Raw genomic sequence first — 24,239 nt, forward strand, 5'->3', positions numbered from 1 at the left:
GCACCAATCATAAAACGATGGCATTTTCCACTAGTACGCTAACTTTTTGAGATAAGAACACCGTTTTAATTCCGGCAATCCTGAATACAATAAACAAAACAATTATCTGATAATTTGACAATTGTACACATATATATATATATATATATATATATATATATATATATAGTGTACAATTGTCAAATTATCAGATAATTGTTTTGTATATATATATATATACACATACATATATTATATATATATATATATTTGAGTATAAGCCGACCCGAGTATAAGCCGAGGCCCCTAATTTCAACCCAAAATCCCAGGAAAAGTTATTGACTCGAGTATAAGCCTAGGGTGGGAAATACATCATCCCCCCCTGTCATCATCCAGACCCCCGTCATTAACATCCTCATCATCATCACCGCCTGTCATCATCCAGACCCTCATCATCACCTGTCATCATCCCCTTGTCATCATCCCACACACCCCCCTTCATCATCCCCTTGTCATCATCCCCACCCCCCTTCATTATCCCCTTGTCATCATCCCCACCCCCCTTCATCATCCCCTTGTAATCCTCCCACACACCCCCTTCATCATCCCCTTGTAATCCTCCCACACACCCCCTTCATCATCCCCTTGTCATCATCCCCACCCCCCTTCATCATCCCCTTGTCATCATCCCCACCCCCCTTCATCATCCCCTTGTCATCATCCCCACCCCCCTTCATCATCCCCTTGTCATCATCCCACACCCCCCCCCCCTTCATCATCCCCTTGTCATCATCCCCACCCCCCTTCATCATCCCCTTGTCATCATCCCCACCCCCCTTCATCATCCCCTTGTCATCATCCCCACCCCCCTTCATCATCCCCTTGTCATCATCCCACACCCCCCCCCCTTCATCATCCCCTTGTCATCATCCCCACCCCCCTTCATCATCCCACACCCCCCCTTCATCATCCTCTTGTCATTATCAACCCTCAGTGGTATTCAACCTGCGGACCTCCAGAGGTTTCAAAACTACAACTCCCAGCAAGCCCGGGCAGCCATCGGCTGTCCGGGCTTGCTGGGAGTTGTAGTTTTGAAACCTCCGGAGGTCCGCAGGTTGAAGACCACTGTGGCCTTCAACATCATCCAGCCCCCTCTCACCCCCTTTAGTTCTGTACAGTACTCACCTCCGCTCGGCGCTGGTCCGGTCCTGCAGGGCTGTCTGGAGAGGAGGTGGTCCGGTGGGATAGTGGTTCCGGGCTGCTATCTTCACCGGGGGCGCCTCTTCTCCGCGCTGCGGGCCTAGAATAGAGGCGTTGCCTGGACGATGACGCAGAAGTACGTTGGCAATGAACGTACCTCTGCGTCGTTGTCAAGGCAACGTGACTATTCTGGGGCCGGGCCCGAAGCGCTTAGAAGAGGCCTCCCCGGTGAAGATAGCAGCCAGGAACCACTATCCCACCGGACCACCTCCTCACCGGACAGTCCTGCAGCACCGGACCAGCGCCGAGCGGAGGCGAGTACTGTACAGAACTAAAGGGGGTGAGAGGGGGCTGGATGATGTCGAAGGCCGCAGTGGTCTTCAACCTGCGGACCTCCGGAGGTTTCAAAACTACAACTCCCAGCAAGCCCGGACAGCCGATGGCTGCCCGGGCTTGCTGGGAGTTGTAGTTTTGAAACCTCTGGAGGCCCGCAGGTTGAAGACCACTGCGGGTGGAGAGTTCACTCGAGTATAAGCCGAGGGGGGTGTTTTCAGCACGAAAAATCGTGATGAAAAACTCGGCTTGTACTCGAGTATATACGGTATTTATATATATATATATATATATATATATATATATATATATATACATACACACATACCGTATATATATATATATATATATATATATATACACATACACACATATATATATATATATATATATATATATATATATATACATACACATACACATACATATATATACACATACACATACATATATATACACATACACATACATATATATACACATACATATATATACACATACATATATATACACATACACATACATATATATACACATACACATACATATATATACACATACACATACATATATATACACATACATATATATACACATACACATACATATATATACACATACATATATATACACATACACATACATATATATACACATACATATATATACACATACACATACATATATATACACATACACATACATATATATACACATACACATACATATATATACACATACATATACATATATATACACATACACATACATATATATATATACATACACATACATATATATATACATACACATACATATATATATATATACATACACATACATATATATATATATACATACACATACATATATATATATATACATACACATACATATATATATATATACATACACATACATATATATATATATACATACACATACATATATATATATATATACATACACATACATATATATATATATACATACACATACATATATATATATATACATACACATACATATATATATATATACATACACATACATATATATATATATATACATACACATACATATATATATATATACATACACATACATATATATATACATACACATACATGTACATATATATATATACACACAGTGGTCCCTCAACATACGATGGTAATCCATTCCAAATGGACCATCGTTTGTTGAAACCATCGTATGTTGAGGGATCCGTGCAATGTAAAGTATAGGACAGTGGTCTACAACCTGCAGACCTCCAGATGTTGCAAAACTACAACACAGCCGTTGGCTGTCCGGGCATGCTGGGAGTTGTAGTTTTGCAACATCTGGAGGTTCGCAGGTTGAAGACCACTGGTATTGGAGGTTATACTCACCTGTCCCCGCCGCGGATGTCGCCCTCCATCGCTGTCGCCGCGTCCCCGGTGTGTCCCCGAGGCTCCGGCAAGGCCTCTGCTTCCCCGGCATCCTCGCTCTCCGTCGCCGCCATCACGTCGCTACGCACGCCGCTCCTATTGGATGACGGGACGGCGTGCGCAGCAACGTGATGATGACGATGGAGAGCGCCGGCGATGCAGGGGATCCCGAAGAGGACGGTCCAGAGCCCTGAGGACAGGTAAGTGATCATCAGCGGACCACACGGGGCACCGTAAACGGCTATTCGGTGGCAGCTGAAGCAGTCTGCGCTGTCGGATAGCCGTTTATGCGATGGCCCCGACATACAAAAGCATCGCATGTTGATGCTGCCTCTGAGAGGCCGTCGCATGTTGAAATGATCGTATGTCAGGGCCATTGTAGGTCGGGGGGTCACTAATATAAATATATATATATATATATATATATATATATATATATATATATACACACATACATACATATATATATATACATCACACACACAGTATATATATTGATGCCCGACTATCTAAAATTTTTGACTTTGTATTATCATTGGTACCGGATTATCAAATATTCTGGACTATTGGACGGCTATGGACAGATATCTCACTGTACTACTTTATAAACAGTGGGCAAAGAAGTAAAATCTTGAACGGTCTAAAGCCAAAGTACTTACTCCCGGCTGGTTGCCCAGATTCGGAAATCTCTAGCTGCAGCTCTCTGGATTTTGCATTCAGTTCACTGAAAGAAAAATAATATAATTTTCAATTCTACATCTGTATGGTGGAAGAAATGGCTTCACTAATATTGTTAGATCTGTAGTAATATCCCTGGAACAGTGGTCTCAAACCTGCGGACCTCCAGATGTGGCAAAACTACAACTCCCAGCATGCCCGGACAGCCAACGGCTGTCCGAGCATGCTGGGAGTTGTAGTTTTGCCACATCTGGAGGTCTGCAGGTTGGAGACCACTCTTCTAGAACATTCCGCAGGACCTGACTATAGATGGTATTACTATATACTCTTTGCTCTTTTTCAATAGGATTCTGCTGCACCGTGAACACGGTGGAATTTAAAGGGGTTATCCAGGAAAAAACTTTTTTTTTTTATAAATCAACTGGCTCCGGAAAGTTAAACAGATTTATAAATTACTTCTATTAAAAAATCTTCATCCTTTCAGTACCTATGAGCTTCTGAAGTTGAGTTGCTCTTTTCTGTCTAAGTGCTCTCTGATGACACGTGTCTCGGGAACGGCCCAGTTTAGAAGCAAATCCCCATAGCAAACCTCTTCTACTTTGTGCAGTTCCCGAGACAAGCAGAGATGTCAGCAGAGAGCACTGTTGCCAGACAGAAACCAACAACTGAACTTCAGCAGCTGATAAGTATTGAAAGGATTAAGATTTTGTAATAGAAGTAATTTACAAATTTGTTTAACTTTCTGGAGCCAGTTGATATAAAGAAAAAAGTTTTTTCCTGGAATACCCCTTTAAGGCTAGATTCACAACGGCCTTTGTCTGCTCCGCTAGGTTTACACTTCTGTTGTGCTCAGAGTCCGTTTTGCTCTTTTTTTTGTTGTTGCGCCGATTGGGCTCTTAAAGGGGTACTCCGGTGGAAAACATTTTTTTTTTTTTTAAATCAACTGGTGCCAGAAAGTTATACAGATTTGTAAATGACTTCAATTTAAAAATCTTAATTCTTTCAGTACTTATCAGCTGCCCAGAAAGTTGGGTAGTTCTTTCCAGTCTGACCACAGTGCTCTCTGCTGACACCTCTGTCCATGTCAGGAACTGTCCAGAGTAGAAGCAATTCCCCATAGAAAACCTCTGCTGCTCTGGACAGTTCCTCACATGGACAGAGGTGTCAGCAGAGAGCACTGTGGTCAGACTGGAAAGAACTACAGAACTTCCTGCGGAGCATACAGCAGCTGATAAGTAGTAGAAGGGTTAAGAGTTTTACATAGAAGTAATTTACAAATCTGTATAACTTTCTGGCACCAGTTGATTTTAAAAGAAAATTGTTTTCCACCGGAGTACCCCTTTAATGGGTCAGAGCACAACTGACACCGCCGGGTCCCACAGACCCCATTGACTTAAATGGGGACCGTCGGAAGTCTGGTATTTTAAGAGCTTAAAAAAAGGACATGTAGTATTTTTTCTCCACTCAACTCCCATCCATCAGACTGACCGACGGAGCCCCTAAAACTAAACAAAAATAAACCGATCCCAGTAATATAAATGGGTCATCTCAGTTTACATCAGTTCTTTCTGTTGTCTGTTTTTTTGAGAAGACCAAAAAAATGAATAAAAATGGTGCATGCAGTTTTTTTGCCCCCCAAAAAGTACCTGTCAACAAACGGAACATGAACACATATTCAAAAATTTTACATGGAAGTCCTATGTGCTTATGGGTGGTGTGGTAAAATATGGTAATGGCGCTTCCTGTACCAGGGAGAGGAGGAGTTAAAAAAAACACAATAGAAATCTGTAAATCGGGCTGATCAAACAGTCCAATATTTTAAAGGACAATTTAGGGTAGGGTCACACGTAGCGTAAACGCTGACAATTTGACGCACGTGCGTTTTCAGTGCTAGCAAAGTATATGAGTGTTTATTAATACTCCCATAGACTTTGCTAGCACAGAAATACTCAGGTGTGTCAAATATGCAGCGTTTACGCCACGTGTGACCCTACCCTTAAAAACGGATCCTTTAAATGGGTAAATCTCATTAAAACTAATTTTTGCTATGGCACTCCTTATGGTAAATAAAAAATATTTCTAATGTACTTTGACAACAAAAAAAAAATACGTTTTCTATGTTTTATTTGGGTTTAAAAAGCTGCCATTAAGTGTCTCCCTATTTGTCCAGAGCACATTTCCCCCCTCCCATCTCTTGCACAGACTTTGGACTCCTGCTGGCCTGGCAGAAGTCCAAAAGCACGAAATGCAGTCTGGAGTGCTGAGGGAGGTGTGTGCAGCCTTAGCCAATCATAGCTCATCTCACACTGAACTGCTCTGGGCTGTGTGTAGCAGAGTGAGGGAGGAAGTTCTCCCCTGTATGGCTTCAGATGATGTCACGCCTGCTGGGGAACACCCCTTCCCAGTCTGTGAATCTGACTGATACTGAGCAGAAAATACAGAACAATATCAAGGTAGAAAACTAACAAATAATAAAAATAAGGAGGATTATAACATTTAACAAGATCATGAGAAGTACTCTTTAATAAGAAAAAAAAAATCAGGTTATCGCCTGTTTAAAACTGCCCAGCTAAATGAATGGATGTCAAACGGTGATGTGAACTTCGCCTTTCAGAACATGTACAGTATAGTATTTTCTATATGGATACGTGTAGTGCTGTAGTATATGTTTATTGATATACAGTAAGCACATTTATATGGACACATATGGCTGTAGTTTTCAAGGGCTTGATATGTAGTTGGCATAATTTCATAATGACTTATGGCCCTACTATGTGCACAGGAAAAGCTGGCCACTGGCCCATAGCAACCAATCAGATGGCTTCTTTCATTTCTAACAAGGCCTCTGCAAAATGAAAGTAGCGATCTGATTGGTTGCTATGGGCTACTGGGCAACTTTACCTTTGCACAGGTTTTGATAAATCTCCCCCTATATGGATGATGCTTTGTATCAGGCATTGTGTATCTGCTATTTGATCTTTCCCCCCCCCCCCCCCCCCCCCCCATTTTCCGGAACCCTGTAGAACATTCCCCGTCCATACATGAGGATCGCAGGACTGGCAGCCGCTCACAGTTCGTGAGTCCTTCACAGGAAACGGCTAACAATGGGCAGAATACAGCCATACAGAGCTGAATACTGCCCCGCACAATACTATCCCCCCACCTCCCCCTCAGGTATAATGAAGAGAGCATAATGAAAGCCTGGAAATTCCCAGTAACATGACGACACTGGGAACATTACAGCTATTGTCTGTGAGGTACAGATACCTACAAAGTCCCCATACATCAGTGTTTCCCTAACCAGGGTGCCTCCAGCTGTTGCAAAACTACAACTCCCAGCATGCCTGGACATACTGGGCATGGAAAACACTGCTATACATCTATATTCATATAAGGAATGCTGGGAGTTGTAGTTATGCAACAGCTGGAGGCCCACTGGATGGGAAACACTGGTGTACATAGTCCTGGAATCCAAGTATCATTGTCCCTGTCATCACAAGATCAGCACATTTTTCTCCTGAAATATTCTGTGCTGCATCTTTTTAGAATCCAAGTAGGGCCGGGTTCCCACCACGTTTTTGCAATACATTTCCCGTATACGTTTTCAATGGGAAAACCGTACGGAAACCATATTGAAAACCGTATGCATTGACTCTGTATCGGGTTGTGTCCGTTTTGCATCTTGTACGGTTTTGTCCGTTTTTTTTCCGTACCCAAAACCGCAGCCTACCATGGTTTTTGGTCCGGGTGAAAAACCGTATGGAAAACGTATACGTTTTTTTTAAACATGACAGTCAATGGGAACTGTACCAGGTTTTCATAAATCTCCCCCTATATGGATGATGCTTTGTATCAGGCATTGTGTATCTGCTATGTGATCTTTCCCCCCCCCCCCCCCCCCCATTTTCCGGAACCCTGTAGAACATTCCCCGTCCATGGTTTGCACGTACGGTTTTTGACTTTGCACAGTTTTTTTCTTGGAATTTCAATCAAACAAGTGAAACTTTATTCATAATGGAGTGAAAAGTTAAAAGTTTAAACTTTTTTTTCTCTTAAAAAAAAACAGATGCAACCGCACATCATTTTTCAAACCGTATACGGGTTAAAATTTGTACACACTTTTTGATACAGTTTAATCAGGTTTTGAGGAATTCGTTTTTCATCCAAAAACCTGATACGGGAAGTGTACTTCATAAACGTGGTGTGAACTAGGGATCGACCGATATTGATTTTTTTAGGGCCGATACTGATAATCTGTGACCTTTCAGGCCCATAGCCGATAACTTATACCGATATTCTGGTATAAGTTATCGGCTATTCCCCCCCCCCCCCCCCCTGGCCCCGCAGAAGCTGCTGCAGATCAATGAACTGCAGCGGCTTTCGCGGGGCCAGAGACCGCCGCCGCCCACTTCTCTCCCCCTGCCTGTACTGGGTCCTCCCTAGTCCAACTCCACCGCCGCTACTGCCCCCTGCCTATCTCTGGCCAGAGACCACCGCTGCCCACTTCTCTCCCTGCCTGTCCTGGGTCCTCAATAGTCCAACCACCACCGCCGCCGCTGCTCCCCCCTGCCTATCTCTGGCCAGAGACCGCCGCCGCCCTCTTCTCTCCCCCTGCCTGTCCTGAGTCCAACCACCGCCACTGCCCCATTGCCTCCCCCATCCCCGGTTTTATCTGTTCCCGGGGTCCGCGCTACTTCTGGCTCCGGCGGCGTCCTGAGCTGTCACTGTGTGCACTGATGGTGACGTCACGTTGAGGACGTCACTCGTCATTGCGCTGCGCAGCATGGTAATTGCCGATACTAATAATGTCCAAAATCGTGAATATCGGCCGATAATATCGGCCAAACCGATAATCGGTCGATTCCTAGTGTGAACATAGCCTATTATTTGTCGACTGATCGCCTCTGTCTTCTCCTGAAATATTCTGTGCTGCTGGGTACCCTGTTCCTTCCGCTATGAAACTTTCGGTCTCTGATCGTTCACAATCTTTATTCCCAGTAACACGACGACACTACAGCTTTTGTCTGTGAGAATCACTTACCTACAGTGTCCCCATACATCAGTGTTTCTTAACCAGTGTGCCTCCAGCTGTTGCAAAACTGCAACTCCCAGCATGCTGGGAGCTGCAGTTTTGCAACAGCTGGAGGCACATTGCTTGGAAAACACTGCCATACGTCATCCTAGAATCAAAAATATTGTTACCCCTGACAAGATCAACACATTCCTCTCCTGAAATACTCTGTGCTGCACCTTCCACTATGTGACTTTCGGTCTCTGATCTCCCACCGTTCTCACATTACAACACCATCAGCCCCATCCTGACTAATCATCATCACGCGACTGGACAGGACAGGACGAGACAGAACGTTCCTCTCCTGAAATACTCTATGCTGCTGCTTTACAGAATCGGAATAAGGAGTGAGGACACTGTAGATGAGCAAGAGGTGCCCAGACAGATGAGAAGTGTGTCTGGAATGTCAGCAATGCCGCACACACAGTCTATTTGTAAAAGAAGGCGATCATTGTCTGGGAGATGCTCATCAGGCCTTCCACGCTTTGCATTCATTGACAGCTATCGGTGGGGGTTCTGTCGGGTGGAGGAAGCACAGAAGTATGGTCGTACACCCGGCGGGCACATACCTTGGGGGTGGCATGCAACCCTAAGAGGAGTGCCCATGTATACAGAACAAGGGGAAGGGTGGAAAACGGGGGGAGCAGTCATACATCAGAATGTTTTTAGGGTCAAGACCTCTGCTTGCTGCCAGTGAATGAGAACAGTGGCTAATTAAAAATAATAAAAAAAAGTGGTTTGTATTTAGGTAAGACAATCTTCTGTGAGGTAAAAGCATTGGCATTATAAGGTCCCATAGAAACACAGAATGTGTCGGCAGATAAGAACCATTTGGCCCATCTAGTCTGCCCAATAATCTGAATCCGATCAATAGTTCCTGGCCCTATCTTATATAGAGGATAGTCTTATGCCTACCCCATGCATGTTTAAACTCCTTCACTGTAATCGCAGCTACCACTTCTGCAGGAAGGCTATTCCATGCATCCACTACTCACTCAGTAAAGTAATATGTGGTGGCCCAGTACGGGATGGTGTTTCCCTGTACTTCTCCTGCCCTGTCAGGCAGAGTCTCTCCATGTCCCCAGGGTCCCCTTTATGTATTATCCCCTGTGTATATAGGTTGTGATATTAATAATGTAATGTTTCTTTAATTGTTATACCATGTGATTGTTACCCAGGAGGCACTAGTGACCAGTTGACCCCCCAAGTGACCTATGGGCTCCTTGCACAGCCCCCCTATATAACCAGGGGAGGGGCTGCAGTCTCTTTCTTAGTTCCTGAGGTTCAGTGCAGTCGCCTCAGTGTGTGTCCGGAGCATTGGAGGCCTCAAGCCTAAAGTCTGCAGCCATCTGTCAATTGCAAGTAAGCCAAAGTCATCTAATTGTCAGTCATCAAGTCAGTCAAGTCTAGTCCACCTTATAGTCACCGCGGCCTGCACCAAAGTCTGTCTAACTACTGCAAGTCTCAGCAAGCCTGCGAGGTCCCCCTGTGTCACTGGTCACCTCCTTGGGATATTGGCTGTACTGCATAGACTGTATCATCTGTCTACCGTCAGTAAAGCTACCGTTTGTCCGTAACTTGGGGTTGGTGTCTTCATTGCCCTCGTGCCTAGCCCAGGACCAGCGGTATTACCTTCAGGTAGTTAAGACCAAACCACGCCCTGGCGTCACGACAAGAACATCTACCCTGCACCTCACACCCTGCTTTTGAAATGTGCTATTGAAATATTCTGGCATTGTTTCGGGGGGCAATTGGACTGATGGATTTTCACTCTTTTGCCCCCCTCCCCCCCCTTCCTAGTTTAAATACTCCTTAGCTAATTCTTGGAATTGTTCACCGAGTACATTCGTCCCTTTGAGAGAAAGATGCAAACCATCTTTTTTGTACAGTTCCTTTCTATTCCAAGTAGTGCTATCATGAGACACAAAGCCAAATCCTTTCTCTTGACACCATTTACTAAGCCATAAGTGGAAATCCTTAATGCCCCTCTTCCTATCATTCTGAACATTATGCACAGGCAGAACTTCAGAAAATAAAACAGTGGATGCAAAATTCTGTACATCATTACCAAGTGTGATAAATGATTCCTTCACTTTTGAAACTTCATTGCAAGCCAGGTCCCATTCACATGACTGAAATTCCGTCGCAGCAGAGTCCCATTTTTTTAAAGGGGTACTCCACTGGAAAACATTTTTTTTTAAATCAAGTGGGGCCAGAAAGCTAAACAGATTTGTAAGTTACTTCTATTCAAAAATCTTAATCCTTCCAGTACATATCAGCTGCTGTATGCTCCACAGGAAGTTCCTTTCCTTTTGAATTTCTTTTCTGCCTGACTACAAGTGCTCTCTGCTTACACCTTTGTCCATTTTAGGAACTGTCCAGAGTAGGAGCAAATCCCCATAGCAAACCTATCCTTCTTTGGACAGTTCCTGACATGGACAGAGGTGTCAGCAGAGAGCACTTGTGGTCAGACAGAAAGGACATTCAAAAAGAAAAGAACTTCCTCTGTAGTATATAGCAGCTAATACGTTCTGGAAGGATTAAGATTTTTTTAATAGAAGTAATTTACAAAATTTATTTAACTTTCTGACACCAGTTAATTTAAAAGAAAATGTTTTCCAGTGGAGTACCCCTTTAATGGGATTCTGCTTTCTGCTGCACCGTGCACACAGCAGAATTTCCGTGGGGGAAACATCTGCTGCCAAAATTCAAATTCCGGACACAGCAGGAAAAAAAAAATCTCAATTCTCTCTGAAGACTGCGCTCAGAAGTGCATTGCCGTCCACGGCTGTCCAGGCATGCTGGGAGTTGTAGTTTTGCAATATCTGGAGGGCCACAGTTTGGGGACCACTGATCTCTAGACTTACCATGTATGCATGAAAATAAAACTGTAAAAAGCTGTGTGTGAATCCAGCCTCACTCCTTCCTAGTTTGTTACAGTGTATCAGTGCAGGTAAAACGTATCAGTATGGAATCCAAGACAAAATTAAAATGTGACAAAGCATCAGCTATGAAAAGTATTAGGCTTGTACAGTAAACAAGAATGTTGCTAGTCACTGAAAGCAAGTGGAGATCTTGAAAATGTGACAAATTGTAAGTTTGCAAAACTTTACATCTTACAATAGTTAGTCTCCAATAGTGGTCTCCAAACTATATCCCTCCAGATGTTGCAATACTACAACTCCCAGCATGCCCGGACAGCCAACGGCTGTCCGGGCATGCTGGGAGTTGTAGTGTTGCAACATCTGGAAGGCCTCAGTTTGGAGACCACTGCTCTAAGCTGCCATAGGGATCAAGCTATGACTCCAGTTTAGATCTGGAGAGGCCCCCAGCTTCCTACACAGGCGTCATGGAGAGAAGGTCCGACACATTGCCTGGAATCCTAAAAGGATGTATTATGCATTTCTCAGATTCCTGCAATGTGTTCTCCAGACGACCGACATATATCTGTAAAATCGTTCACATACATCTATGGAAATGTAAAGCAGTGGGAGGGGAGGGGTACCCTATAGTCAGATTTTCTCCTGTCTGGCTAATAGCAGAAAGCAATAAAATTAAGGCTTCATACACATTAGACACAAGGCCAAACCTGCTGCCCATCTGTGTGCGGTGGTCTCCCAACACTCCCAAAAAAAATCAGGATCAGGATCAGGTTGTATTTTATTAGCCCAATCTTTATGTCTTTAGGGAGATAAGCCACTGCCAGAGGAGTCTGGCAGCTGCATACCCCCCCCCCCCCTTTCCCTTCATAATGCGTGAACACAAAAGTCAATAGGTCAGAAGGGGATAGCTGTCAGGCCAAATGAGAGATGCTGTCAGCTAAATAAGTATGCATATGTATTTGTGGTGACCCAGTACAGAATATAGCATCCTGCCCGCCCTGTGAGGCAGATGTTGCTTTCAGTGTCCGTCTTCGTCCCTCACTACTCAGGACGTTATATCTACTAATGTTATGCTATAGTTAATGTATTGGTATGTTCTGAGTACCTGTTTTATAGGATACCTTTCATCAAAAAAAATAAAAATAAAAAAAAAAAACTTTCCAACAGCATGTTATTAAAAAATATGCAGGGAGCAGTGCTGAGCTTGTCTGTGTCCCGGCTGCAGTCTGAGATTTAGGACTCCAGCATGAGTCTGAAATCTATAAAAAAAAAAAAAAGGCTTGCAGCCAGGACTGGTAGGGAGACCCCTAGTGGTTATTTTTTCAAAGTGGAAAATTAAATAGAAAGAAGCATATTTTGTTAATATCATGCTACTGGAAATTATTCTGCATACATTAATCTATAATATATCAAAGTTTTTTTGATGAAAGGTATCCTTTAAAGGGTACCTCTCATCAAAAAAACTTTGATATATTATAGATTAATGTATGCAGAATAACTTCACAATTGCATGTTATAAAAAAATATGCTTCTTTCTATTTAATTTTCCACTTTGAAGAAATGACCACTAGGGGTCTCCCTACCAGTCCTGGCAGCAAGCATTTCAGACTCATTCTGGAGTCCTAAACACTTCGATCTACCAGTCTGCTTTGTTCACAAAGGAGAACACTCAGAGCTGCCAGCCTGCTTTGTTCACAGCCTGTTTGGCTGTGAACAAAGCAGGCTGGCAGCTCTGAGTGTTTAGGACTCCAGCATGAGTCAGAAATGCTTGCTGACAGGACTGATCGGGAAAAATACAATAGAAAGAAGCATATTTTTCATTAACATGCTATTGGAAAGTTATTCAACATTCATTAATCTAAAATATATCAAAAGTTTATTTAATGAGAGGTACCCTTTAAGTGTGTTAAACCCTGTTAGGCGAGTGTGCATGAGGTGAACCATTGACTTATCTGCCCAATGGGAATCCTCCAAATCTTCTCCATGTATAGTGTGTTAAGAGTTCAGAGTTCAGTTTAAGCTGAGGTGCAGCCTGGAGAAAGTCTGAAGAGAGTGTGAGGTGTTCTGAGGAGGCCTCAAGTCTAATCCTGCAACCACGAATGTTCCACAGCAAGTCCACTGTGCCCAAGTGAATGTCAAAGCCTAGCGGTTAGTACTAAAGTCCCGGTGATCCAAGTCAGTCATTGCTATCTATGGGTATGGCCATCTATGGGTATGGCCATCTATGGGTACGGCCATCTATGGGTACGGCCATCTATGGGTACGGCCATCTATGGGTACGGCCATCTATGGGTACGGCCATCTATGGGTACGGCCATCTATGGGTACGGCCATCTATGGGTACGGCCATCTATGGGTACGGCCATCTATGGGTACGGCCATCTATGTGTACGGCCATCTATGTGTACGGCCATCTATGTGTACGGCCATCTATGTGTACGGCCATCTATGTGTACGGCCATCTATGTGTACGGCCATCTATGTAAGGGAAGATACTACTGGTTAGTAATACTGAAGGACAAGTTATCTTCTGGAAATGAGGTACTCTGTTTTACTAACCTATGAAATATACAGTAATATTTATTATGCCGACATGTGAACAATTCACAAGGTGGTCCTATAGCATTATATACTCATATTGCAACTACAAGCAACTGAGCTCCAGTATGAAGTCAAAGACCTGAACCAATGCAGAAGGAAACGGTATTATCCCCAATATACTTACAACACAAACTCGTCCTCCCAGCTGGGGCTAAGGCTATGCTGTACGGCTGCGGTAGTGAACCTCTGGACGGGGTCATTGAGCTGCGTGGAGCACACCACCATCCCTGCAGGTAGATCAACAGGACAGTCTATGCACAGTACAGCACTATATTGTATCCACAAATATCAACAGTAAAGAATAAAACAGAGTAATGAACTGTGTACTGTGCAGGGCCACGGGGGCGGAGCATGACACAGGAGACCAAGACAGAAGAAAGAAAGACAGAGAGGGACAGAGAAAAGGAAAAAAAAGGTAAGAGAAAGAAAGGGTATCCTATATAATGGGGTATGAGGTGATGGGGTATCCTATATAATGGGGTATGAGGTGATGGGGAATCCTATATAATGGGGTATGAGGTGATGGGGAATCCTATATAATGTGGTATGAGGTGATGGGGAATCCTATATAATGGGGTATGAGGTGATGGGGAATCCTATATAATGGGGTATGAGGTGATGGGGAATCCTATATAATGTGGTATGAGGTGATGGGGAATCCTATATAATGGGGTATGAGGTGATGGGGAATCCTATATAATGGGGTATGAGGTGATGGGGAATCCTATATAATGTGGTATGAGGTGATGGGGAATTCTATATAATGGGGTATGAGGTGATGGGGAATCCTATATAATGGGGTATGAGGTGATGGGGAATCCTATATAATGGGGTATGAGGTGATGGGGAATCCTATATAATTGGGTATGAGGTGATGGGGAATCCTATATAATGGGGTATGAGGTGATGGTGAATCCTATATAATGGGGTATGGGGTATGACAGTGGTTCTCAACCTGGGGTACAAGTACCCCCAGGGGTAGTTAGCAGTTCTCCAGGGGGTACTTGAAAAAAAATCAGTAATGGCAGCCACAGCCACTGGTTACTGGTCTGGACCACTTTGAAAGAAATGGTCGGCTGACTTCACTTCACCGAGGAGAGGAGCAGGAGGACAGCAAAAGGGAAGCGCGGGCACTGGGCTGCTGTGGGCAGTAACTATCATCAGCTTTGTTGCTCCACTGCCCCTGCAGACCGGGGACCTACTGCTATGAACCATAACAATAGGTCCCCAGACCAGAGGAGCAGTGAAGCACCAAAGTTGGACAGTATGGCAGCCTACAGCTATATATGGGGGCAGTTTGGGGGCCTACAGCAATATTTTGGGCCAATGAGGGGGCCTAACAACTTTATGGGGACGCAAAGTGGGTACTATTACTGAGAGTGACAATAAACATGGGGAGTTTGTAAATAGGTGGGTATTGTACTGCAGAAAGGAGCCTAAAATGTTTGTTTGGCTGGTTCTGTGGAGAAGTCTTGTATGGGAGAAATCTTAATGGCGGTCTAGGCCAGATAGAGAAGAAAAGAAAAGTAAACAATTCTGGTTAGAGAAGATGTCACCTGTAAATCGGGGGACTGGGGAAATAGGGAGAGGAACAGGATCATTACATAATATCTCTAATATGGGGGTACAATTTTTTGGGAATGGGCTGTCAAGGGGTACTCAGGAAAAAAAGGTTGAGAACCACTAGTATATGAGGTGATGGGGAATCCTATATAATGAGGTATGAGGTGATGTACGGTCCTATATGTTAGGGACCCATTTTGTCCATTAAAGTTAATGTTCAACACCTGGAAATAAAAATTACCTGAGGTGTCGACATTTCCCGCCAGCGCTGCTTTGATGTTCCGGACTTGAAGCTTCAGCTCATGAGCTCGGGGTGGTTTTGGGGGACACATTACTGGGGAATAGATGCCAGGAATATTCTGGAAATGTACAGAGTAGAGAATCATGGAACCTTTGCCATAAATGTGCAGACATTCCTATTATAGTCTACAGAAGTAGCTAAGTGAGCACTCAATAATGGAGTCTGCCCCGCCCACGCTTAGTCCCACCAGGAATAGCTCATAGCTGGCGTCACACAGCGATACCTGATACTCCTTGACATTGGTGGACTTGCTGCTCAGGTCTACTTGAGGTCGCACACAGCCCATGAGGTTCTTCAAGATGTCCTCCAGAGTTTCCTTGATGGCACTTGCTCCGGGGGTCTGAATGTGACACATATGAGAGGGATTACACCCATAGACATGCAGGCTGATATATTCCCAAGCTCATACATTTTCCATCTCCCGATTCCGTAGAACTTGGCTTAACCCCTTAAGGACCGGAGGTTTTTCCGTTTTTGCATTTTCGTTTTTTGCTCCTTGCCTTTAAAAAATCATAACTCTTTCAAATTTACACCTAAAAATCCATATGATGGCTTATTTTTTGCGCCACCAATTCTACTTTGTAATGACGTCAGTCATTTTGCCCAAAAATCTATGGTGAAGCGGGAAAAAAAATCATTGTGCGACAAAATTGAAAAAAAAAACGCTGTTTTGTAACTTTTGGGGGCTTCCGTTTCTACGTAGTACATTTTTCGGTAAAAATGACACCTGATATGTATTCTGTAGGTCCATACGATTAAAATGATACCCTACTTATATAGGTTTGATTTTGTCGGACTTCTGGAAAAAATCATAACTACATGCAGGAAAATTAATACGTTTAAAATTGTCATCTTCTGACCCCTATAACTTTTTTATTTTTCCGTGTATGGGGCGGTATGAGGGCTCATTTTTTGCGCCGTGATCTGAAGTTTTTAACGGTACCATTTTTGCATTGATAGGACTTATTGATCACTTTTTATTCATTTTTAAATGATATAAAAAGTGACCAAAAATGCACTATTTTGGACTTTGGAATTTTTTTGCGCGCACGCCATTGACCGAGCGGTTTAATTAATGATATATTTTTATAATTCGGACATTTCCGCACGCGGTGATACCACATATGTTTATTTTTATTTTTATTTACACTGTGTTTTTTTTTTTATTGGAAAAGGGGGGTGATTCAAACTTTTAATAGGGGAGGAGTTAAATGATGTTTATTCACTTTTTTTTTTCACTTTTTTTTTGCAGTGTTATAGGTCCCATAGGGACCTATAACACTGCACACACTGATCTTCTATGTTGATCACTGGTTTCTCATAAGAAACCAGTGATCAACGATTCTGCCGGATGACTGCTCATGCCTGGATCTCAGGCACTGAGCAGTCATTCGGCGATCGGACAGCGAGGAGGCAGGTAGGGGCCCTCCCGCTGTCCTGTCAGCTGTTCGGGATGCCGCGATTTCACCGCGGCTATCCCGAACAGCCCACTGAGCTAGCCGGGATGCTTTCGGTTTCACTTTAGACGCGGCGTTCAACTTTGAACGCCGCGTCTAAAGGGTTAATAGCGCGCGGCACAGCGATCAATGCCGCGCGCTATTAGCCACGGGTCCCGGCCGTTGTTAGAGGCCGGGCCCGACCCGCTATGACGCGGGGCCACGCCGTGGCCCCGCGTTATAGATCGGGAGTGGACACATGACGTTCCAGTACGTCATGTGTCCTTAAGGGGTTAAAGGGGTACTCCGCTGCTCAGCATTTGGAACAAACTGCTCCGAATGCTGGAGCTGGGAGCTCGTGACGCCATAACCCCGCCCCCTCATGATCCCCAAGCTCATGCATTTTCCATGTCCCGATTCCGTATCTGGACTTGGCTTAAAGGGGTACTCCGCTGCTCAGCATTTGGAACAAACTTCTCCGAACGCTGGAGCTGGGAGCTTGTGACGCCATAACCCCGTCCCCTCATGATGTCACGCCCCGCCCCCTCAATGCAAGTCTATGGGAGGGGGCGTGACGGCCGCCACGCCCCCTCCCATAGACTTGCATTGAGGGGGCGGTTCATGACAGGTTATGGCGGGGTTATGGCGTCACGAGCTCCCGGCTCCAGCGTACGGAACAGTTTGCTCCAAACACTGAGCAGCGGAGTACCCCTTTAGCCATCAGGGGAACAACCAACAAGGAGGAGATAAAACAACACAACTTACTGACTGACCTCCAGATTAGTTTTTGGTTGAACTTGAAGATCGAGATCACAGAAGTTTCCCATGGACCATGTGACCTGGACATCTCTTCCATTTCCTTCTTTTACACGAAGCTCCAACTAGAAGGAGAGAAAGAAAATAGTCATTGTCTAGGAGCCTGTACTTATGTGTCCAATCCTAGGAGATTAAATCAACTGGTGCCAGAAAGTTAAACAGATTTGTAAATTACTTCTATTAAAAAAATCTTTACCCTTCCAGTACTTTTTAGCAGCTGCATGCTACAGAGGAAATTCTTTTCTTTTTGAATTTTTTTTTTGTCTTGTCCACAGTGCTCTCTGCTGACACCTCTGTCTGTATCAGGAACTGTCCAGAGCAGCATAGATTTGCTATGGGGATTTTCTCCTGCTCTGGACAGTTGCTGATATGGACAGAGGTGTCAGCAGAGGGCACTGTGGACAACACAAAAAAAGAAATTAAAAAAGAACAGAATTTCCTCTATAGTATACATCTGCTAAAAAGTGCTGGAAGGGTGAAGATTTTTTAATAGAAGTAATTTACAAATCTGTTTAACTTTCTGGCACCAGTTGATTAAAAAAAAAAAAGTTTTACACCGGAGTACCCCTTTAGGACAATACTTGAGTATTATATAGAGGGTCAACCACCATTTGGCAAATTAGCTCAGAGATGAATACACTGTGAGAAACCGTGTGAAAGACAAAAGTTCTCATGGTTTACTACAATGTATCAGTCTGGAGTCCAGGCTGTTTAGCTCACAGAGCATTGCCTAGATTGCATACAATTATATCCACTTCTTATCTTAGAGCAGGACTAGCTATGTACAATGTATGAGTCGGGAGTCCAGGCTGTTTAGCTCACAGAGCATTGTCTAGACTGGATACAATTGTATCACTTCTCAGCTGAGAGCAGGACTAGCTATGTACAATGTATGAGTCGGGAGTCCAGGCTGTTTAGCTCACAGAGCATTGTCTAGACTGGATACAATTGTATCACTTCTCAGCTGAGAGCAGGACTAGCTATGTACAATGTATCAGTCTGGAGTCCAGGCTGTTTAGCTCACAGAGCATTGTCTAGACTGGATTCAATAGTAACAAACCTCCTGTGTGTGACAGGCCTTGTGAAGAATAGAAATGTCACTCCTGTCCTTATGCAGTGGTCCTTCAAGTTACAATATTGTTTGGTGCCAGGACGACCATTGTATGTTGAGATCATAACTCTATGGAAATCTGGTAATTGGTTCTAAAGGCACCAAAATGTTGTCCAAAAATAGAAAATAAGTGAGGATTAAAAAAAAAAAAAAAAATAAAGTAGATGACTAATATAGATAAAGCAAATCCTTACATATAAAAGTAAGAAAGATCTACTGGAAGCTTTAAAGGGGTACTCCGGTGAAAATCTTTTTTCTTTTAAATCAACTGGTGGCAGAAAGTTAAACATATTTGTAAATTACTTCTATTAAAAAATCTTAATCCTTCCAGTACTTATTAGCTGCTGAATGCTACAGAGGAAATTCCTTTCTTTTTGGAACACTGATGACATCACGAGCACAGTGCTCTCTGCTGACATCTCTGTCCATTTTGGCAACCGTGCATAGCAGATGTATGCTAAGGGCAGCATGGTGGCTCAGTGGTTAGTGGTTAGCACTGCTGCCTTGAAGTGCTGGGGTTCAAATCCCACTAAGGACAACAATAAATAATGCATTATTATTATTATAATAACGTCAGCAGAGAAAACTGTGCTCATGATGTCATCAGAGAGCATTCCAAAAAGAAAAGAATTTCCTCTGTAGTATTCAGCAGCTAATAAGTACAGGAAGGATTAATATTTTTTAATAGAAGTATTTTACAAATCTGTTTAACTTTCTGCCACCAGTTGATTTAAAAGAAAAAAGGCTTTCACCGGAGTACCCCTTTAAATCACTGTGTATGTCAGTGTTTCCCATCCAGGGTGCCTCCAGCTGTTGCAAAACTACAACTCCCAGCATGCCTGGACAGCCAAAGGCTGTCCAGGCATGCTGGGAGTTGTAGTTTTGAAACAGCTGGAGGCACCCTGGTTGGGGAAGACTAGTCTATATAGAGGACAGGAGCTTCTTCAGGGTTCTGTACAGTACACGCAAAATGTATCCGCCCTCACCTGGTTTCCAAAGGAGCAACTAACCCTGGTACAGGTAAAGAGTACAGAACTTGTAATACCTCTCTGTACTATAGGGGCGCTACCAGACAGTCAGTGCATGCACTTCAGTATTACAGGTGTAAATGTCTATTCTGATTGGTCAGTTCTTACGGCCATTGATATGTTTCGCAGATCTGGACTGTCTGTAGCATTGTATGTTGAGTCTGGTTTCAAGTTACAATGGTCCAGAAAAGACCATTGTATGTTGAAACAATTGTATGTTGAGGCCATTGTAAGTTGAGGGATCACTGTATTTTGCTACAATGTATCAGTCTGGAGATCAGTCTTATAATGATGTTATCCCACAAAGTTCAAAAGTTATGGATAGGGGATAGCTAAATAGATATAAATATTCCTTTTGAAGTTCACAGAGCACTGCGTATACTTGGTATTATAGTAACAAAACCTCTGCGGGTGACAGGCCTCATAAAGAGAAGAAACCTCCCTCTCGTCCTCATAGTTTGCTGCAATGTATCAGTCTGGAGTCCAGGTTAGGCTGGGTTCACACTACGTTTTGTCCCATACGGGAGCGCATACGGCAGGAGGGAGCTAAAAGCTCGCGCTCCCGTATGTCACCGTATGCGCTCCCGTATGTCATTCATTTCAATGAGCCGGCCGGAGTGAAACGTTCGGTCCGGTCGGCTCATTTTTGCGCCGTATGCGCTTTTATGACCGGACCTCAAACCGTGGTTGACCACAGTTTTAGGTCCGGTTGTAAAAGCGCATACGGCGCAAAAATGAGCCGACCGGACCGAACGTTTCACTCCGGCCGGCTCATTGAAATGAATGACATACGGGAGCGCATACGAAGGCATACGGGAGCGCGAGGTTTTAGCTCCCCCCTGCCGTATGCGCTCCCGTATGGGAGAAAACGTAGTGTGAACCCAGCCTTATTAGGCTCACAAAGAATTGTTTAGACTGGATGCAATAGTGTATAAAAAAAAAAAAAAAAAAAAAAAAGGGGAAACTTAGAGGGTTTGTTACTATTGTATCCAGTCTACATAAAGCACTGTTAGTCTAATACCCTGATCTGCAGACAGATACATTGTAACAAACTATGAAGACAATGGAAACATTTCTGTTCATCCCACAGCAGAAAGTGTGTAATGATTGTATCCAGCATAGACAATGCTCTGTGAGCTAAACAGATTGGACTCCAGACTAATACATTGTACATAGCTAGTCCTGCTCTCAGCTGAGAAGTGATTCAATTGTATCCAGTCTAGACAATGCTCTGTGAGCTAAATATCCTGGACTCCAGACTGATACATTGTACATAGCTAGTCCTGCTCTCAACGGAGAAGTGATTCAATTGTATCCAGTCTAGACAATGCTCTGTGAGCTAAACAGCTTGGACTCCAGACTGATACATTGTACATAACTAGTCCTGCTCTCAGCTGAGAAGTGATACAGTTGTATCCAGTCTAGACAATGCTCTGTGAGCTAAACATTCTGGACTCCAGACTGATACATTATACATAACTAGTCCACTAGTCCTGCTCTCAGCTGAGAAGTGATTCAATTGTATCCAGTCTAGACAATGCTCTGTGAGCTAAACAGCCTGGACTCCAGACTGATACATTATACATATCTAGTCCTGCTCTCAGCTGAGAAGTGATACAATTGTATCCAGTCTAGACAATGCTCTGTGAGCTAAACTTCCTGGACTCCAGACTGATACATTATACATATCTAGTCCTGCTCTCAGCTGAGAAGTGATACAATTGTATCCAGTCTAGACAATGCTCTGTGAGCTAAACAGCTTGGACTCCAGACTGATACATTGTACATAGCTAGTCCTGCTCTCAGCTGAGAAGTGATACAATTGTATCCAGTCTAGACAATGCTCTGTGAGCTAAACAGCCTGGACTTCCGACTGATACATTGTAGCAAACTAAGAAGACAAGAGGGAGGTTTCTGTTCTCCATGAGGATCACAATTTGCTACAAAGGATCAGACTATTCACCTCCTAGAGGATTGTTTAGTCTGGATACAATTCCAACAAACACTATAAAGTAGTGTTATTAGTTCTGTACAGTTGTATAGCTTCTAAATATACACAACACCCTCTCAATTCACTGACAGCAAGCAGAGATCTTGAACACCACAAAGTATTTTAGAAATGGGCAGAACTAGTTCATTTTACGCGAGGAAGTCATCAGACTGGATCTATCGGGAGTTTTTATTTTTTTTAAAGGATTATTCACACATAGCAGATTTGTTTCAGAAATGACCGCAACTGTCCCAATTGCTCTGAATGGGAGTCACATGTATCCAGAAACAGCCCCATTCTACAATATATGGGCATCGTCAGGTCGGACCCCAAGAAAAGAAGAGGTGTCACCCCCTACAGACTTACATTTATATGTAGCGGTTTGATGCGGACGCTGTACACTTGGCATCCTGAGTTGGCTGGTAGGGTCCGGGTGACCCGTACGGCAAATTGTAGACAGTCACCCACTATACTGCAGCAGACAACCTGACAACAAGAGAGATTTATAGGGTTATGATAATAGTCATATTATTTACACTGTCTACAACCAGTGTTTTCCCAGCTGTTGCAAAACTACAACTCCCAGCATGCCCTGACAGCCGAAGGCTGTCAGGGCATGCTGGGAGTTGTAGTTTTGCAACAGCTGGAGACCCAAACACTATTTGGTAGGAATTTAGCCATAAGAGGGAACTCAATGCATACATATTTATACACTCAGGTTCCGATGGGGTTGATTCTTGCTGAACCTCATGGGTGGGGTTATCATTGGGTTTAGCTATTACATTAGAAAATATGACAGCAGATATTGTTGACCATAACTGCAGTGCAGTCTGGGGGGGCATCCACATATTAGAGGGGCCCCGTAATAAAAGTTCCAAAAAAGCACAATGATGCCAAAATGATTTACACTGTCTACAACCAGTATTTTCCCAGCTGTCGCAAAACTACAATTCCCAGCATGCCCCGACAGCCGAAGGCTGTCAGGGCATGCTGGGAGTTGTAGTTTTGCAGCAGCTGTAGACCCACACACTAGTCTATTTGGTAGAAATTTAGCCATAAGAGGGAGCTCAATGCATACATTTTAATACACTCAGGTTCCGATGGGGTTGATCCTTGCTGAACCTCATGGGCGGGGTTATCATTGGGTTTAGCTATTACATTAGAAAATATGACAGCAGATATTGTTGACCATAACTGCAGTGCAGTCTGGGGGGGGGGGGGGGCATCCACATATTAGAGGGGCCCCGTAATAAAAGTTCCAAAAAGCACAATGATGCCAAAATGATTTACACTGTCTACAACCAGTATTTTCCCAGCTGTCGCAAAACGGCTGTCAGAGCATTCTGGGAGTTGTAGTTTTGCAACAGCTGAAGACCCACACACTAGTCTATTTGGTAGAAATTTTGCCATAAGAGGGAGCTCAATGCATACATTTTAATACACTCAGGTTCCGATGGGGTTGATCCTTGCTGAACCTCATGGGTGGGGTTATCAGTGGGTTTAGCTATTACATTAGAAAATATGACAGCAGATATTGTTGACAATAACTGCAGTGCAGTTTGGGGGGGGGAATCCACATATTAGAGGGGCCCCGTAATAAAAGTTCCAAAAATCACAATGATGCCCCTTGTACCCCCTCCCCCCCCCCAATCTTTTAATTTTTCCATTCCTTGTTATAGAGAAGATTGGCATCACCCATAGAATTGCAGTTTGTATAGTCTACACCACCTATAAGGATGGGAAAACCTGAATTGTGGGTCCCCCTCTCCATTGGCCCCTTACATTTTTATACAGTCGGTAGAGTCTGGTTTCGATGGGGT

The 24,239-nt window shown here is 43.7% G+C and overlaps 1 protein-coding gene across 1 annotated transcript in view; it reads right to left on the reverse strand.

The window, feature by feature from the left end:
- C2CD2 (C2 calcium dependent domain containing 2) overlaps nt 1-24,239 on the reverse strand; it is a 51,685-nt gene that overhangs the window by 22,263 nt on the left and 5,183 nt on the right. Inside the window, exons 2-7 of the mRNA XM_056560209.1 lie at nt 22,786-22,905; nt 18,248-18,355; nt 16,262-16,378; nt 15,979-16,096; nt 14,299-14,401; nt 3,602-3,666 (exon numbers count right to left, since the gene is read on the reverse strand). Coding sequence (XP_056416184.1) covers nt 3,602-3,666; nt 14,299-14,401; nt 15,979-16,096; nt 16,262-16,378; nt 18,248-18,355; nt 22,786-22,905 — 631 coding nt within the window. The remainder of the gene's footprint in view (nt 1-3,601; nt 3,667-14,298; nt 14,402-15,978; nt 16,097-16,261; nt 16,379-18,247; nt 18,356-22,785; nt 22,906-24,239) is intronic.

Source organism: Hyla sarda, chromosome 2 (assembly GCF_029499605.1).
Source record: "Hyla sarda isolate aHylSar1 chromosome 2, aHylSar1.hap1, whole genome shotgun sequence".
NCBI lineage: Eukaryota > Metazoa > Chordata > Amphibia > Anura > Hylidae > Hyla > Hyla sarda.